This window comes from Cyprinodon tularosa, unplaced genomic scaffold, assembly GCF_016077235.1.
Source record: "Cyprinodon tularosa strain WSP-4 unplaced genomic scaffold, ASM1607723v1 ctg338, whole genome shotgun sequence".
In the NCBI taxonomy this organism is placed as follows: Eukaryota; Metazoa; Chordata; class Actinopteri; order Cyprinodontiformes; family Cyprinodontidae; genus Cyprinodon; species Cyprinodon tularosa.
In genome coordinates, this window is record NW_024039050.1 from 637,176 (window position 1) to 656,709 (window position 19,534).

At 38.7% G+C, this 19,534-nt stretch overlaps 1 protein-coding gene and 2 long non-coding RNA genes across 3 annotated transcripts in view; 1 reads left to right on the forward strand and 2 right to left on the reverse strand.

Moving 5' to 3' along the window:
• Positions 1-4,737, reverse strand: part of nmbr (neuromedin B receptor) — an 83,235-nt gene extending 78,498 nt beyond the window's left edge. Inside the window, exon 1 of the mRNA XM_038294272.1 lies at positions 4,180-4,737. Within this exon, the coding sequence (XP_038150200.1) occupies positions 4,180-4,607 (428 nt within the window). The 5' untranslated portion in view covers positions 4,608-4,737. The remainder of the gene's footprint in view (positions 1-4,179) is intronic.
• Positions 4,738-12,345: 7,608 nt separating this feature from the next.
• LOC119789414 lies at positions 12,346-15,431 on the forward strand. The gene is made up of 2 exons (XR_005281581.1): positions 12,346-12,838; positions 12,881-15,431. It is a non-coding gene; the product is annotated as an uncharacterized LOC119789414 (long non-coding RNA).
• A 159-nt stretch (positions 15,432-15,590) lies between these two features.
• LOC119789413 lies at positions 15,591-18,604 on the reverse strand. Its single transcript, XR_005281580.1, has 2 exons — positions 18,475-18,604; positions 15,591-16,294 (listed from the first exon to the last, which is right to left on the reverse strand). It is a non-coding gene; the product is annotated as an uncharacterized LOC119789413 (long non-coding RNA).
• Positions 18,605-19,534: the final 930 nt, after the last annotated feature.

The following is a 19,534-nucleotide window of genomic DNA, read 5'->3' on the forward strand; positions in this document are numbered from 1 at the left end:
AACACAGCATCTCCTAGGTATTAAAGGAAAAGTCTGGTCACATTCAGAATACAAACTTCTGAAAGTACTTTAAATATGAAATCATTACATACTGCTCAATAAATTGTGATGTTTTTAATTAAGAGTAATTTTCATTTGAATGTGTTTTACTGGAGGCATCCATGTTTGTCAAAGAACACTACTGCCACCTACTGGTTTGTGACGTCACGGTGCGGTATCGGCTGTTGATCAAGTCCCAGTGCTGTATCTGGTATTTGTCACAACGCGCTATTATCCAAGTCATCTTGAAAACATTCTTCTTCCAAATGTCGGCTACATATTACGTGTTTTTTTCTCTGATGACAAATCCTCCCTCTTCAAGTTGGCAATCCAACGATGAACCCGTCCGTGGAGGATCAGGAATCAGAAAGGTGGAATAATTTTTTTTTTTCACCTTTACCTGATGTATTCCAGCATCCAGCTGCCATGCACGTGGGCATTGTCAGTTTCACTATAGCTATGGTGAATTTCAATGGTGAAGTCCTCTGGAAATCTTCAATAATTGTTGTTGATTGCATATGTGTCTAGTAGTTCCCATTGATTTAGCTTGTAAAGCGGGGAGAATGGCGCTAGGCTTACTGCACCATGACGTCACTGTCAGAAGATTGGAGGAGGGAGGGGTTACTATATTTGGGCAAAATGGCCGCTCCCAAACACATTGATCGCGATCGGTTATAGTTTTATTTTTTCACTGATTAACGCTAAATTCATTAAATTGCTGCAAACGCATAAATTTTATGTATAAATAATGACCCATTGATTAATCCTTGTTGACTAACTTTTCCTTTATAGATGGTATTCCAACCAAACATCATCTGCATAAAGTTGGTGAAATTGAGAATTCTTTGGAAAAACTGTAGATTGTGCTGAAGAGGGAAAGGATATTGCAGAAACAGTAGAGACCACAACACAGAACCTTGCAGCACACCACAGGGGAGAGATGTCCAGAAGGAACCATATTAGACCAGAAAGCAAATGCTCGGACAGCATGGACGGAATTTTGATTTCAGAAGCGGGCGAGGCAAGTGTTTTTAATATAAACTAACTTCAGCTGGTTTGACCATCCAATCGCAGACCTGATTCAGTGGTGCATCATATATTGTAAAGTGAGCTTCTCAGGAGTGACAGCGGTGACATAGCCTCGTGAGACCATCCTGATCTCGTGAGCTTTCAAGATTTCACTCGTTAATCAGTCTGAAGACTCTCCGTTAAAGAAAATTTGGAGCCGTTCACCAAACGAACGTCCAATCAGCGTTGGCTTTGAGGCGGGTTGAGGTGTGACGCAACGAGAAGCGCGACAGTTCAGTCTAAAGAACATGGCGGCTTCAGCCGATGAAACTAGCGTTAGCATGGCTGTCGAGCAAGTTTAATTGGAATTACAGAGTATTTCTTCACTGAAAGAAGAGCAAAACACTGCTCTGGAGGCTTTTCTCAGAGGAAAAGATGTTTTTGCTCTTCTTCCGACTGGTTTCGGCAAGAGTAGCTTGGCTGTTAGTACGTCATATGCTTCGTTGATCTGATTGGTTTATTTGGCTCGTCTATCACCAACATAGGCCAATCAGCTAACCAGTATTTTTGCCCCTTCCCAAAATTACTTCAACGGAAGGTTTCCAGATGGATATGCGGAGCAAATCCATCTGGCGGAGTCAGGTTAGCAGTGACAGCCTATGACACAAGAAAAGTCAGAGGTCTAATCAGGAGCTTGTGGGCGGTCTAAACTAAGGGAAGCGGGCTCCAGTTTGAGCTGCAGTTCTCCGTTTAGCCCTAGTGCTCGACGAATGTCTGTGTACTACAGATTAACATTGTTTTTTGGACAGTGAAAAGTGTTGGGGGAACAAAACGGATGTTTGAAAAAGTGCCGGGGACTATGTGATGGTGCTAAAAAGGTAAAGGTCCAGATCGGTGATGTTTTGCTTTTCCAACAAGATAACAGCATTTTTAAAAAGCAGACACCAGCAAAGCATTGATTATTTTTTAGCACAATGGGAGCAGCAGACTAAAAGACATTTTCAAAAAAAGATTAAGCTAAAATGTCAAAAGAGCAAGCCGAGGCTTTCATTGAATTTACCAGTCTGATTAATCCAGGTAAAGTACACGCTGCAGATCTGTCTCCGATAAATGGGCTGGGATGGAGTTTCAGCAGACAGAGAAGAAACCGAAGGAGAAAAGCTGGACTGGAACGAACAGAAAGTTTTCACAGTAACAATGGGAGTGATTGGGAGCTATAGCTGAGGCAGGGGAGACGGCACTGCGAAAGGTTTTTAAACTGCACCTTTGCTCTTAGAGAGTACGTTATGAAATATGCAGCCCCTGCATCTCCAACTGCAGGATAAAGAAAAAGGTTTGGAGATTCTTTAAATCGAGCAGATGAACAGGTGAAATGGTTTTATTCAGCAATTTAATCAAAGAGATTGTAAGATTTGACCTCCGCCCCTCGCAGTGATGCAGGACTAATCTTCTGACTCCAACTTCTGCAGCAGTTTTGTGAAAATCATCCCGCGAGTCTGGTGTGATTCTTCTAACTGCAGATGTAACTGCAGCTGCACACAAAGCTCACATGGAATGCTGCACAGTGCAGACAAACGACAGCACGTGTGAACAAGTCACAGCTGGAGATGGATCAGAACCAGAGCCTTAGGAACAGGCGGAACCCCTTCAGGAAACCAGCGGATGCATCAGCTGCTGCCTGACCTGATCCTGAATCAGTTTCTGATCCCTCTGCTTCAGATAGAATAGCACCTTGCATGCAATAATTATTTTCTTCATAGTTGGCTGAACAGTAAAGCAGTCCATCAGGTGGACTGGGGAACTCGTGACACAACCCTAACAGATATTTGACATGAAGGAGAGGATAAAAACCTAAAGTTCAGCAAAGGCTAAAACATTAAAAAACATATTCTGCACCTCTTCTGTCAATCTTTGTTTGATAGTAACCCTAAATTAGGCAGAATTTGAGGTTTCAATGTTTAAAAATATCTAATTCAGGACATGTTTAAGCCAATTTAGTTATAAAAGGCTGCAGATCGGCTGATGAAAACAATGCAAGAGACTAAAAGGTAGAGGAGCTGAAACCCTGCTGGGGCACCATTTGGAAACCAATTTTACTGCATTGTGCACAGATAGGTCCATGAAAGGTTGCCCTGCACCAAAAGCGACACTTGAAAGCAGCTGGAGTTGCAGAGATGGTCAATCCACGTGAGGAAAGCTTTGGGTCAGATGAGACTGAGCTGCTTAGATAAAGTCAAACGATTAAGGAGGAAACCTTCAACCCTATACCAGCTGTCTGGCATGGTGGTGGAAGTATGATGCTGCGGGACTGTTTCACACCAGTGTAACTGGGAATTTTCTAACAAGCAGATGGAGAAAAGACCCCGAACACCAACAGACTTTTACACCAAACCATAATTAAAGCATATTTACTAATTCAGCCAATAATAGCAGCCAAATATTTTGACAGAAAAATACCACAAGCTTTGCAGTGGCTCTATAAATATGAGCAAAATAGTGATAAAAGGGGGTACATCATCGGTATATTATATATTCTCATCATATATTCTTTATTGTATATTTAGAATAAGGAAACAACTGGTTCTAGTTTTTAAAATTAAAAGTACAAAACTTAAACTTGAGCTGCAATTATTGTCTTGCTCTCATATTTCTGAACATATTTCTAAAATTAAGTGTATTTACCCTTAATTTCAGTAGGTAAATAAGAGGATTTGCCAATGGAATGAGTATATTTACTCCTAAAGTAAGATAATTGGATATTATGCACCTAAAATAGGACACTGCAATAGTTTTTTCTTGTTTTAAATATAAATGATCTTGTTCTATTGGCAAAGTGTCTCACTTACCTGCTCAATTCAAGCAAAAAAACCTTATTTTAAGCAAAAATTACTTAAGTAGATTTCATTTTTTTTGCAGTGTGAAGCCTCTGCATCATTTTTCATTAGAAAATATGTGAACAGTTAGAACCTAAAGATTTCAGCCCTGCAGTTAAACTTATAAGGGGTAAAATGTTCGGACTAACTGTGGCTTTAGATGATTTTCTTTATCAAATTTAAGAACATTATTAGTTTTTTATTTATTCGTTTAATTTCCAGCAGAAACAAACTTGCTTCTTGGGTCGGCGGGTCTCACCTGTCCGCGCTGAGAGCCGTGAGCGTAAAGACCGACACCCCGACAGAGGTGAGCTGAATAACGGGGATGAGTTTGCAGGCTGCCTCGCCAAACACCCACTCCTCGGAGAAGAACCGGAACGCGTCCACGGGAACACAGGTGACCAGCAGGAGCAGATCTCCCGCAGCCAGGCTGGAGATGAAAATGTTAGGCACGCTGCGCATGGCGCTGTTGGTGATAAAGATCTTCACCAGGGTGATGTTGCCCAACAGACCCACGGTGATGATGAGGATGTAGGCAGAGGTCATGACGCAGCGCAGCACGAAGTGCGCCGTCTCCCCGCCGTCTGAGGACCCCCACCAGCCGGGCTCCAGGGTGGAGTTGGGGGTCAAAGCCTCGGGGTCTCCGGGAGGAGCCGGAGAAAGGTTGGAGAGGAACTCGTCATCCATGATTAGGAGGAGAGAAGCGCTCCAGCTGCAGGAGCTGCTGTGCGTAAAAACGGCGTGGCGGTTGTTCTGGATCAGTCTGAGAGCGAAGAGAAAAGTTTGGAACAAGAGTTGATGTGAGGGGCTGCGGGTCTGAGGCGCGGAGTGAGCGGAGCTGGAGAGCAGAGCGCGTAAAGAGGAGCAGCAGGAGGAGGAGGAGCAGCAGGGGGATGCACCTGTTGGAGAGCAGCCTCCCTCTCTGCTTCATTCAGACAGAAACTACAGGAGATTCACAGCTTCATCAATAGATTGTCTCTTAAAATGCTCTAACATTCATTCAATACAAAACTCACAATATGTAATATATTATAAACATTAAACACATCTGATATATTAATGTGAATATTACATAAAAAGGGCTTTGTAAAGAAATATTGGTCAACAGAGAGTAATGGACATCCATTAAATGGAGGGTGAACAACAAAAAGATATTACCATGGAATGACTTTTTTCTCAGAATTCTGAGATTAAAGTCAGAATTCTGCCTTTTTTTCCCATGTTAAACTGAAATAAAATTTAAAAATCAGTTAACTTTTTTTTTTCTCCAGTGGCCCTAATCCTCTTCCGTAAACACTGCTGTATGAGATCTAACAACAGAAAGTTGAGTGGAAGGAAGAACTATGGTGTTGTTGCAGATAGAGGTGCACCACTAAATGGCAGCTTTAAAATAACTGAAGTTTATTGTATTATAATTAATACATTATGTGAAAAACATTCAAGATGTCGATTACAGGCTTCTGTTTCACCTTTTAGAGGGCAGGATCTGTTCTGCAGCAGCTAAACATGTTGGACTGTTATTGAATATGGCGTTACTCGAGACGGGTAGCTAGAAAAATTTCTATTCAGTTTCTAAAAGTTATAATATGACTATTAAAAATATCTTGCAAGGTATAAAGATAACTTATGTATTTCCATCACCTAATAGCTAGGTTATTCATATCACCATTAGGTCACAGTTCAAAGAATAATCCAAATTTACCAACAGCTTTTATCCTTCTTCAGCCATTTTTCAATGAGGCCCGTTGCACAAAGCTGTTTTAGCGATTGATTTAGCCACCTGTCTCCAGCAGAGAGCGCCGTGGGTCTCCTGGACTGGAGCCCTCAGCACACCTGAGGATCATCAGCCCATCAGGAGACCTTCTACATAAGCAGCAGTCAGACCTTCCTTCAACGCCGCAGTGTTGACCAAGTTTGGTTAGCGAACCTGAGCCTCTGTTTATCTTAAGCGAATCTTGGTTACTCAAGAAGAGAAACTAGATTCTAACCTGCCTCTGTCTTCTTTGCTCACAGAAACCCGACTGAAGTCTGAAGCTCTGGATGAGCTTTGCCTGGAAACCTGCCTGCCTGCCCAAGGAAGCCAAACCTGAAGATATCAGTCTGGATTCCTCCACCAGCTCTCAAGGAAGAGCTAGGAAAACAAGCCAAGGTCTGAAACTCATAAGCCAGAAGCTAGACGCTGCTGCTGCTGAGCTCTCTGCTGAATCTACAGTCTCTGGACCCAACCGGTTCCCCCTCTCAAAGGGATCAGCCAGAACCTCTTCAAGGTACAATCTGTATAGACACGCTAGACAACCCATTGGAGCTGCCTGGCTAATCAAACTATCCATCTCTGCAGATATCAGTGATTCCTGTCCCGGACCTGTACCAGAACCAGTTCATATTACTCTGTGTGTGTTCATTTAATAAACTCTGTTAAACTTTTACTCAGCTTCGTGTGGTGTTCTGCATGTGGGTTAAGTCTCTTAGCCAATCATGACAGCCAAAGGTTGGAAATTCTGAGCTTTCCGTGTCATGATCGGTTAACGGAATCTGACCCAAACACAGAGAAACCACTCAGAGAAAAACACGGAGAAACGTTCAACAGGTTTATTAGTTGTAATGAGGACAGGGGTAGGATCTGGAACTCAGTGAACTGGTGAACCAGAACTGGAAGTGATAAGGGGAGTTTACACAGATTAGTACAGGTACCGTCGGAATCTTGGATGCTGTTAGGATTATGCTGGTGAGGGACTCACGTTTGGGGGGAACTTGTCAATCCTTGAATCCAGTCTGTGTGGGTTAATCCAGAGAATAGTGAACATGTTGGAGAGTGAACAGGTAGACAAACGTTGGACCCAGAGGAGTAATGAAGTGGACAGTCACTCAGATTTCCGATGGGAACTTGAACGGATCATGTAGAGGTTTTCCCCTGCTAGGTGAGCTTTTTCCTTCCAGGGGGAGAAGGACCAGGTATCCAGTAAAACCGGAAGTCTTCCTGCCGAAGAACAAAGACAAAAGAACATAAGTCTCAGAGAAACAAAGCTTAGGTTAGACTCTGCTAATCTCAGCTTGGCTAGAGTACCCAAAACTGGCAAACATTCTGGCGTCGAGGTAGTGACAGCCCACTGCTCAAATAGTCCTCCAGATAATGGTCCAATAAGCCGCAGGTGTGCAGGGAGGCCCAATGAGGACAGGGCACCACCTGGTGGTGGAGAAAAGGAAAAACAAAAACAGACCACACAAACTGGATTCCTAACAGTGGGTTAGTTAAGTCAACTCTGAGTATAGGTTAAATCAGAGTTGAAAACATATGTAAAAAGTACTGTATGAAAACACCTTATCACTGGAGCCCAGATTTGATGAGTCACCATGACAACAAGCAAAAGGAAGTGCTTATTTCACACCACGGGAACTAGAGGTGTTAATGCAGAAACGAAAAAACAAATGGAGGATGTGTTTAAAAGACAGAGCAACAGCTGCAAAGGAGAGGAAGCTGTCTACTTGAGTTAATGCGTATGTTTATATGAAATCTATGGCAGGCTGATTTAACATTTATTCAAAGCACTCTTGCTCTCTTTTATTCCATTTGTATACAACTAAAATACAATTCTTCCTGGCCAGAATCACATTCCAAGTCAGAACTGTAATAACACATTTTAAAAGATAAAAAGAAATAAAAGTTTTAGATACATAGAAATGTTTTCGTACTTTAAGTTTTGACATATATCAGCTTTACTGAATAAGTAAATATAATATTCGATAAGTAAATAATATTCGAAATACAATTCCTACTTAAAATAATACAAATGATGACCTGTAACAATAGAGACATGGATCTGAAATTCATTTTTAGACATCCAGAATGTTTGTTCTAGATATAAATGTTCATTTTGACAAGAAAAATTTGATTTCAGATACCAGAAATACATATACAGTCAAATTAATAAATATCAAACAGTCTGCTGTGAAAACTAGTTTATTGCTTGAATGTTAGTGGATCAATCTATTAGGTGAAATCACCTGTCTGCACATGAAGATGGACTATAAAAAACATTGTTCTAAAAGGTAGGACCTGTGCATCATCTCATGGGGTTCCTCTTCATTTTATTTCTGTCTTCCATCACACAGTAAATACTAAGTGGTTGTCTGACTGTGCAATTTTTTATAATGCTGTTATCACACATCAATGTTATCTCACTGATATCAAGGATTGTTGTAGAAGTCTGTGTAATGCTGCAGATGAGAGGACAGAATGGATGTGAAGGATTGTTGGATGAATCAGTAAGCTCATAAAGATAATTTTCTGAATATAAAGGACATCTATACACGGTCTGAGAACCCTTTCCTAATAAATATTTAATTCTTTGTGAATTAATGCCACTCATTCTTTAATTGGAGCTTTGTCTAAACGACGTTCTTGAGTTTTTAACCCTAAATGTGTCTAACGAACCTAGTGAATAATTTCCTTTTTATTTTTTGCACAAAACTATGACAGAACTCTACTGATTAAATCAGGAAATAAACACAAAGGATACTCTGAGTTTACTGAATAAAACCTGCTCCTGAGCACGTTAGCTCTGGAAAGAATGTTACTATGGTAACAGAAAAAGAGGTTTAACTGCAACAAACAAATTACCATAACTATGCAGGTGATACATACCTGTAGATTAGAATGTCAGGTTACTATGAACTTATTCAAACACAGAAAAAACGAGGGAGTGTTGGCCTAGTGGTTAGAGCAGTGCACCTGTGATCTGAGAAGGTGTCGAGTACCTCATTCAATCCCCATAACCTCCACTCTGGTTCTATGAGCAAGACCCTTAACCCCACACAGCTCCCCGGGTGCTACAGAGTGGCAGCCCACTGTTCCCCAAGGGGATGGGTCTAATACAGAGTGAATTTCTCCATTGTGAGATCAATAAAGTTCTATTTATATTTCTAACGTTAGTAGAAGAAATCAGTTCATGGCCAAAAAAAAGAAAAGATTTTTTTGGACCAAAAGAAGCATTTAAGCATTAGCGCACATCTGGGTTAATCCAGCTAGAAACCACCAATCATACTCTGGTAGTAGCAGTAATGGACTCGGACCTTAACCTTCAGAGGCTCATAAAGCCAGCATATGCCTGACGTCCCAGAATCTCCTAAAATGCTGGTGTACGCTGAACTTTTCATGTCTTTTCTTTTTATAATGTATACAGTATGTACATTAACAGTACATAGCGTATTCATAACTAGTCCAGAATTTATGTTCAACGACACCCTAACTTATATATAACGCACGGCAGCGTAATGCCCATGAAATCATGCTTGTACATCATTTCATGGGCATTACGGAGCATCAGTTAAAGCTGCTTCCCTCTAAAGCATCAGGAGCAGGTCTGCATAAAAGAAGTCTTTGATCGCATTATTAACCTAGCTGCTGTTTACCACAAGATTCTGGGACGTCGGGCACACATTATCTAAATCGGCAAGGTGTGTCATTGCCCTGAGCTATCTAACCATTATTAGCCAAGATTTCATTGAACTATTAATTTTAACTATCTTTAATAATTTGTTTTTATGTATTTTTACCTTGCCTTGGTGTAGTCAACATTGAAACACTTTGATATTTGTTGCTGCATGTGAGAAAATAAGAAACAATTAAAGGTGCTTTCGTGATGCTCTTTAAATCCTGTGATCCTAAACTTTCCTACAGATTGTACTCAGTGTGGTTAGCTGCAGCAGGATCCCTGACCTGTTTTTATGGTCTGATGTTTCCTCTGAAAAAAATCCCTGCTGATACAAATGTGATAGAAATCCCTTTTATAGCACAGGTCAGCCAGTTTGGACAGTGCTGTACTTTGGAAACTGTTCTGCCCAGAAACTTGGAGTACTACCATCCATCTGGATGGTAGACTTAGAAATTCAAACCAGCCAAGTTTCTAGGATGTGCTTGATGAACAACATGAGCCATTTTGGACCTAAACCTTTAGAGGAGACGGACAGTAGATGGATCAGGTTTTCCTCAGCAGCCGAGGGTCCAACTATTAAAAGATCAGTGCTGCGGTTTCCTCGGTCTGAACTTTTTACTTCTTCCTGTCATATCATGGGCTGCAGCCTTTATTTATATTTTTTACATTTAATGCAAAAAAAAACTAAAATATCAAAAGAACCAAAAAATTATGTTTTTTTTTATTAAAAGTTTTTATTTATTTATTTTTTTTACATCTGCTGTTGACCCTAAATCTCAACCTTAACATGAATGTTTAGATGATTTTTGATTAATCTGGTAACTTTGGATATATTAAGATTATTTAAAGAATAAAAATATACCGATAAGTACAAAAATTATTTTTTACACAACAAGCAGATTCTCAGTGTGATCAAATGTGAATGTGTCTCATTTTCACATGAAGAAGGTAAGGTCTACAACACTTTCAAATGCCGATGAAGGTTCTCAGTCATCCAGGTCATAGTCATTCCGTAAAAATTAAAAAAATATCCACTGGACTTGAAAACCAAGTCCAGTGGATATTTTTTGAATTTTTACGGAAACACTTTCAAATATTGGTTTGGTCTTCTTAAATAAGATCCTAGTCTCATAACATCTGTACATCAAAATGTTTGTGTTTGTTCTGGTTTGAAAAGGAACTCAATGAAGCATTAACCGTTCTGTGAACTAGAAGACTTCTGTGTTAGAGAACAGAAATAACTTCTTTAATCTCTACATCCAGGTTTTCATGGAGATGAAGGACTCCATCTGTGAGCTCTCCGTTCAGCCACTTTAATGAGACCAACTGTCTTTAAAGTCTGACTTTTGTTGGCCGAGTGCGTCTGATTCTGTCACAGATGGTTAAAGTCAGAGGTGGGAAGAATTGGATCTTTACTGAATGTTCTTACATATTAAATATCCAAGCTGACAGTTCAGAAACTGATTCTAATAAAACTGCATGATTCAAACCCACTGAGTGGGAATCTGCTGCCCGGAGGAGCTTCTGTTGCTTTTCTCTCTCGGTTCGGTCCAGATCAGCACTCATAGCTTCTCCTATGGTGACGCAAAAAAACCTGAAGGGAGGTTTTGGTTGTAAATCCTACCAAGACTACCTAAACGCACACACATTTAATTAATATGTGTTTCTTCGGTGGTCAGATCATTTTTATTGCTTGTAGTGTATATCATTGTTATGCTAACGATGTCCAAACTCTCAACTTTCAATTAAAAGCTGGATATTTAAAATTGTTGTCCAGCTACATGAGAATAAAACTGAGATGCTTTCTTCCATTAAATATTGCCTAATCCTGTTTAATCTCATGCAGGAATGGAAATCTTAAGCCAAGCTTTTACAGGTGCTGGTCATAAAATTAGAATATCATGAAAAAGTAGATTGATTTCAGTAATTCCATTTAAAAAGTGAAACTTGTATATTATATTCATACATTACATACAAACTCATATATTTCAGATGTTTATTTTGTTTAATTTTGATGATTACAAATGACAACAAATGAAATTCTCAAATTCATCATATCAGAAAATTAGAATATTACTGAAGACCAATAAAAACAAAGGATTTATAGAAATGTTGGCCAACTGAAAAGTATGAACATGAAAAGTATGAGCATGTACAGCACTCAGTATTTTGTTGGGCCTCCTTTGGCCTGTATTACTGCAGCAATGCGGCGTGGCATGGAGTCGATCAGTCTGTGGCACTGCTCAGGTGTTATGATAGCCCAGGTTGCTCTAATAGTGGCTTTTAGCTCTTCTGAATTGTTGGGTCTGGTGTATTGCATCTTCTTCTTCACAATACCCCATAGATTTTCTATGGGGTTAAGGTCAGGAGAGTTTGCTGGCCAATTAAGAACAGGGATACCATGGTCCTTCAACCAGGTACTGGTAGCTTTGGCACTGTGTGCAGGTGCCAAGTCCTGTTGGAAAATGAAATCTGCATCTCCAAAAAGTTGGTCAGCTGCAGGAAGCATGAAGTGCTCTAAAACTTCCTGGTATGTGGCTGCGTTGACCCTGGACCTCAGAAAACACAATGGACCAACACCAGCAGATGACATGGCACCCCAAACCATCACTGACTGTGGAAACTTTACACTGGACTTCAAGCAACGTGGATGAAGTGCCTCTCTTCTTTTCCTCCAGACTCTGGGACCTTGATTTCCAAAGGAAATGCAAAATTTACTTTCATCAGAGAACATGACTTTGGACCACTCACCAGCAGTCCAGTCCTGTTTCTCTTTAGCCCAGGCAAGATGCTTCTGACGCTGTCTGTGGTTCAAGAGTGGCTTGACACAAGGAATGCGACAGCAGAAACCCATGTCTTTCATACGTCTGTGTGTGGTGGTTCTTGAAGCACTCACTCCAGCTGCAGTCCACTCTTTGTGAATCTCCCCCACATTTTTGAATGGGTTTTGTTTCACAATCCTCTCCAGGGTGCGGTTATCTCTCTTGTGTAGAAGCGAATTGTGTTGCCTCAGGTCATCGTGACCTTAAGCTCACAATGATTGATAACACAGAGCAAGCAGTCTGGAGGCCACGTACTCATCTTGGCTTGACTGCCAGGATAAGTCTGGAAAAACAAAATCATTAGGCCCACTCGCACGCAATCCGGTCACTAGCCAAGAACTTCCAGGAAATGTTATCAGAGCGTCCAGTCGTGCACATACATCCACACAGTGCAATGTTGAAACTATATAAACGCCCAGATTTGAATGAGGAGTTGAGAAAAGCTAGATGTGTTCTGTTGAAATGTGAAGCGCTGTGTTACGTGTACTGAGGACAGCATGTGAATTTGATCTATAAAATAAACGCTTCTTCTCCCGTCCTGTGGGCAATCAGATGATCGACTGAAGGTGTCCTGATTTTTTGACCATTGAAAACCACCACATTTGATGCATTGGCCGAGCTGAGAAAAGAACCCGGGAACAACTTTAGAATCAGGAGAAGGTAGGTCAAATCCCTTGATCCTATTTTAATGACTGATATAAAGCAGATCACTTAAGCTGCTTGGAAGCTGGACACACATTTAAACTGTATCAGACGATTATCTGTTTGCCACTGGATGTTTGCTGCAGCATAAATTGGCATCTTGAGATAAATAGTAGCTGTCGAGAACTGGCTCGGATTTTTGTTTTGGATGATTAATAGTAATCTGCTGAAGCGAGATTGCACCATAACTTTATAGAAATTGGTGGAAACTGGCGGTCACGGATTATAAGTGATGTATCATTATGAATGATGCAACTAATATGTATATCTCATTCTAGTGAGGAAAATAAATTTCCTAGTTTAATATGTCGCCGAGTCGCAGTTCGACTGAGCCTGAAAGGCTGTTGTTGTTGAGAAATAGGCCTGAAGTCCAGAGGGACTATATCGAGATCTCAGTTGTTGAAGTTGTTTATCTCCGGAGAAAGAAGCAACAGAGAGCAGTGTGGCTCTGTGTTGATGATGTTAGACCAAAAGTTGATAAAAGAGTTGGAAAGTGCATGCAAATTAGTTTAAATTGGCTGCTTGGGTCTATGAAGTTAAAGAATTCTGTGCACAACCGATTAATTGCCATGGCATGTAATGGTATGAATGTCTAAGGAGCTCCGTGTGATTCTGTATTAACGTGTGACTCTGTGTGATTCTGTTTGTGTGTTTGAAATCTAAGTGTACACTAAAAACATCTGTTTAAATTCAAACCTCCTTCCAGAATCTGTAATCAGATCTGCTTAATCACTGTAATTTAATCAGACTGAAAACAGTGTAGAGTAAGATCCAGTCCCTACAAAATGTAGAGATGTTTAATAACCTCTCCTAAGTGTCCCAGAGGACATAAGAGGTCAAAATAAAAGGAGGAAATAAAAGTCATTAAATAAGGGAATCAAAACATAAAAAGTGAAAATAATTGCATAAATAAGTCTAAAAACATAAAAGACTAAACAAAAGAAAGAAAGTGATCACTTTATATCTGTAAAAGACGTCTGCTCTCACTTCAATTGTAACTGCGTCACATTTTCTAATAGCTGACCTGCATGAAAAATAGGAGTCCAGTTGTTTGTTCCAACAGAAAAGGCTTAATTGTGCCCAATCTTTAAACATATTTGGTCGAAAAGTTGTTAATTATTACAGAACAATTTGTTACGTAAACAGTGGATAGAAGAGAAGTTTCAAAATTTGTAAGACAACATCTAAAAAGTTTCAAAACAAGTTTTTCTTAGTAAAAGCCCCCTCCCTTTTTCTTCTCTCCTCCTATGAGCCTGTCTGTGTGTGCGCTGACACACACAGACACACGCTGGAAGCTTAAAAACGCCACGACGTTCTGTATCTGTTAAATAGGATTATATATTACTATAAACAAAACTATGTTAGAAGCCGGCATGTGTCTGTCTGTCTGTCTGTCTTTATGTTCTTTGTCTGTCTGTCTGTCTGTCTGTTCTATGTTGTTTGTTCAATGTCAACATGTCTGTCTGGGGTATAAAATATTAGTTCTATTATGTTTCAGTATAAACAGATCAATAGTAGAATTAAACAGCAGATAATCAGATTACAGTTATGTTAAAACATAGATTAATATGGCAATAAACATAAAATCCCATGAAGAACTGGATTCTCTCTATGCATCCACGTCCGGACATATGATAAGAAAGGTATGCAGGAAACCTGTTGCTGAAAAAGTCGAATTTCTGCACGTTCTATTTGGATGCGTTTTGAGTAATTCAGTAATGAGTGGGACCAAAGTCATCAGAAAATACTACAAGACAAACAATGACAAAACTTTCGAAAAAGAAAATACAAATAATGTGCACAAGAAATAGGATCTGGTCTAGACATTTTCTATTATAAAGTGTTTGGTTTTAGTTATATTTTGTTTATGTTGTTTTGCAAATGCTATCGATGTTGCTGTGATTTCTGGAGGTGAACCTTTAGAGGAGCTGAAATCATTGATTTAAAGTGTTGAACCTCTTTTTCAAATGTTTATAAAAAGTGAAAAACTATGGTCGATTTTATAAGAAATATATTGATTAATATATTTACATCTTACTATGTCTTGAAATTAACATGTTAAAGTTAGAAAATCAATTTGTACTAAAAGTTTTGTAAACCCCCCCCCTCCCACCTCCCGCCCAACAGTAAGGTCCAAAAATGGTTCTGAATTCTGTCCCGAGGCAAAGGGAAACGCAATACACACACATTTTCTACACACAGATATTATTTCCTGACTCACACACAGCTGCTTGTTTCGCTGAGAGGCAGAAGAAGGAGCACAGTTTCCAGAGTGCACACAGGGGCGATCAAAATAGAATTGGGGCCCAAGGGTTTAGAAGCATTTTTTAACTGAAAACAATGTACAGATCGTTACAATAGAATGATATTGTGTACGGCATGTAAAGGGACTGATTTTTAAGCTTATATTTGATTATGATAAACCCCATATGATTAGACAAATCCTTCCTTTGCACATAGATGACAGAATTAGAGCACTTCTGAGTTAAGTTGGTCTTACGGTAGCAGTGTGAATAAGTGAAACACTAATCATTAAAAATACTTAAAGGTGAATTTTCAAAAAAGAGCAAGTTGCATTTATGCTAATGATTTCTTAATGTAATTAACTTTTGATTAAACTTGAAACAGAACAAATACAACTCAACAATTATTAGGGGTAAGAGATAAATAAAATGAAGTCCTTTTAACACCTTGAAGCAAAAGCTGGAAAGTGGTTTTGCTATGGGAAAATTATGATTTATAAATTGTTTTTTCATAAAACAATTAACAAGGCAGAATATTTACATGGAGAATTTAATTAAACCTAAAACAGTATTGTGCTTGTCTTGAATTGAATTCAATTCAATTCAGTTTATTTATATAGCGCCAAATTCACAACACATGTCATCTCAAGGCACTTTACAGAGTAATGAAAATGGTATGTAGACACAGGAGTTAGATGAGTTTGGCTGAAAGGTTAGGATACGGTGCCCTGAGCCCAGGGGGGCTCGGAGCTGCATGAGAGTCGTCCAGACTTGTGACCAGCTGATCACTAAATGCCGAGGTGAGCCTGTTGAACTGAAGCCGTGCAGCCGAGACCGAATGAGGCGGAGACTGGAGGAATCACGGTCATCTAGCCGAAGTGGCTCGAGCAAAGAACACTGGCAGAACTAGAAAGTGCTGCAGCTGACATGGAAAAACTTGGAGGGAAGTGCTGGCCTTGTGGTTGGGGCATAGAGCTTGGAATCCTGAGGTTGCGAGTTTGAAACCCTCTTCCACAGACTGCCACTCTGGGTCTCTGAGCAAGACCCTTAACCCTGACTGCTCTCTGGTGCCCAATGATGGCAGCCACTGCTGAGATCAATAAAAACTTCAATTAATTAATAAACTCGGCCAAAATAGGAGATGTTTCTGTCGCTGGTTGCTGGACGTGAAGAAGCTGCAAAAAGCCAAACACATCAGATACTCAAATTAACACAGCTTTATGGTCAGAGTAAGTGAATTATGGTTTATTTATGTGCAACAACAGAGATCAGCAAAACATTTACATTTACATGGTGTCTAAAATAATTTCTATTCTGTCTTACAAAACAACCTATAGCTTTTACTGTACTTCTAATTCTAAAGCATCTATTGAAAACTGAATACAATCAAAATTAGTATTCAACGCCTTAGAGCAGTTGTGATTATCTTAACATAAAATTGCATTCCAAACCTTTGAATGTCATGATTTTCTTTATAGCAAAACTATTTTGTAACATCATAATGCATTACGTTCTGGTTCAGATACTTTCTAAAACAAACGCTTAACAAAATATGGTCAGTATTTAATATAGAATGATGTGAAGTTTGCTGAGCACATTATGAGACTTAGAACCAGCATGAGGAAGAATATCTCAATTCACACTTAGTAGAGACATTTTAGGACTTAGAGAAAACATGCTGATCAGTTCATGCAATTAGAATTAAGTAACACTGAGATTTCGATAAGTTAATAACATTAGAGTAAGATTTTGTCCTTTCTTTTCTTTTCCTTTTTCTGTTCATCTTAGAACAACTTGTTTCCAGCTTTGGGGGACAGAACTCACACTGACATTCTGTGTAAACTTGCTGATGTTTACTTCACAAAGACTGAATCAATATTGGGAAAACTAAAAGCAGTAATTAATAAGCTTCAAAATGTTCAGAATATGTTACTAATTGCCACTATGTAAATCATTACAACGGTTACATCCTGAATCCTATGGGATGCTGTTTGAACCTTTCTTTTACTTTTAGTTTGTTTTTGGAACAGTTAAGTTGAAAAACCACCAGCTATGATTTGTAAAGATTCAGCCAACAGTGAATCTACAGATGTTATTTCAAATATTACAAATCAGTGTTCTTCATTATGACTATATTCTCTGTTAAGGTTGATAAACATGATGTATTAATTGATCAAAGGTTTGAATGGGAAAGATCAAACATTTCCAGACCAGTTTTATTTTTTAAGTACAAAGGCTCAGCCTCCCTACTGCAGGACACAATGTGGACCAGGTTTTAAATTTGCACATTCTGCATTAACAACGTACTAATTATTCTGCTTTAAGTTTCTCTTCACAGACGCTGCTAAACCTGAAACCTTTTCTGAAGGAAGACTCACGGTTTGTGCCAAATGTCATAGTAAGGTAGGAAAATATTAATGGATATTACATAGAGCTCAGCTGCTGATACTTTAGATGTGCTCCCAAATTCAGTGATTTAAAACAAACAGTCTATAGTATTAAGAACTAAATCAGAAGATAGAGACACGTGAAAATTATGTGACTATGTCAGAATAGGTCATGATTCAAATTAATTAAATAGAAACATTCAATAAGAATCTCCTAGTGTTTATCTAGGCACAAAGTACAATGTAAGATTAACATGTGTACCTGAAAGCTATATGGAATATAAATATCAGAGAATGCAAAAGAAGCTGCTAAAAAGTAAATAAATCAGGAAAACTAAAATTAAGACTGTCTACAACATAAAATAAAATGTAATCAGCAGGAGCCTATGCAGTATTTAAAGACAATGAATTTCCATAAAATAAAGATTCTATGAATCCTTAGATAATGCACTAGATGTACCTCTGAAAAACTTTAAGTAAAACTAAGAAATCAACATTCAGACTAGCTTCACAATAATAATCCAGGATGTTTATTTAAGTTAGACTTTTTCTCTCCCCCAGCATCAGGACTAGCTGTTTACTCAGTAAGATACAGAAATAGAGAATAATGTTTGCAATGTTTTTGTACAAAATGTTACTTGGATTTTGAATAAAACTCTTACATCCTAAAGTGAGAGCAACATGTATTTAATTCAATATATGAGCTTGAAACAGAACAAAGAAGCAGATCTGGTTCAAGAAGAGAAGAACTGATTATATTAATAGATGTAAGAGGTTAGTTATGCTTTAGATTACATTAGATGATTCTACGTGAAGCATAGAATGAAAACTGTTTACTGCACTAAAGATTAATATAGAGACAGATCAGAATCCTAAATGAAGATGACAAAAGACTTAAAACAGATTATAGGCTAAAACAGACTAAATACAGTTCTAGCTCAAAGCCGAATAAAGTATGTAATACTTACTCAAATATCTTTGTGTTTCGAAAGACTTTTTTCTGTCCGTCTCTCTCTCTTGCGTGTTCCATAGAGACAGGAAAAGTCACTCTGCATTCCAGTCTGATTAAGCAACTTCCGTCCACAGGAAAACAACCTTTTATTTTTTGTGGCTTGGCAGAGAACTACAAGAGTGATTAAGGTTAAAGTGCACACACTAACTTGTTTATGAATATCCAAGACGAAACGTACAATCTTGAAAAGGGTTACATTCCTAGTTATCTGCACCGAGCCAACTAATATTTAACAGAATAAACATTATGAATAAGTAAAAATAAAAATGTATCTCTGCAGAGTTTGCAAGATCAAGGATTAGTTTCATTTAGAAATCAGACTTTACACAAATGAGATGAAAAGTTAAACATAATTTCTGTCTCCAATATGTAACGCAGATTGTCACACATGTTCTTAATACATTTCTAACAGTAGAATACTAAATAAAAACAGGCTTTACAACTGGACAAGCACCTTAAGATTTGAATTCAGGAATATTATGTGTGAGATTATGTGATCCAAGTGTATAAACTGTCCAATAAATCCTAAATCTAGATGCATTGACAAATGTTGTTATAAAGCACGGAAAGTCAGAATGCAGATTGTATTTAAAAATAATGTAGGATGGCACTCAACTTGCTTCCAGAGGAAAAAGGATTTTTGCTTATATTCTCATTATTACTATGCTGCTAAAATCTTTAGTACTTTTACTACTCTTGTGCATGAAAACCCTGGTTAATAAAATTGGAACAGACGGCTAAGATAATAAGAAAAATATTTTCAGTGTTTAAATTTTTTAGGGCAAAGATCACCAAATTGCCCCCAGATGATGCCTCCACCCTGTGACAAAATGGCTGAGCCTCGGTACGCTATGGAGCCTGAAAAGAACACCTGAGAGCTGAGAGCGGTTTGACTATATTATTTCTTGTCTTTTCTTTCATAATCTAATTCCCATGTAGGAGGATCCTGTTTAAGGGTCGCATTGTAAATTCAAATAATTATTTTACTCATGTTTTTTGTTTTCTTTCCTTGTGTC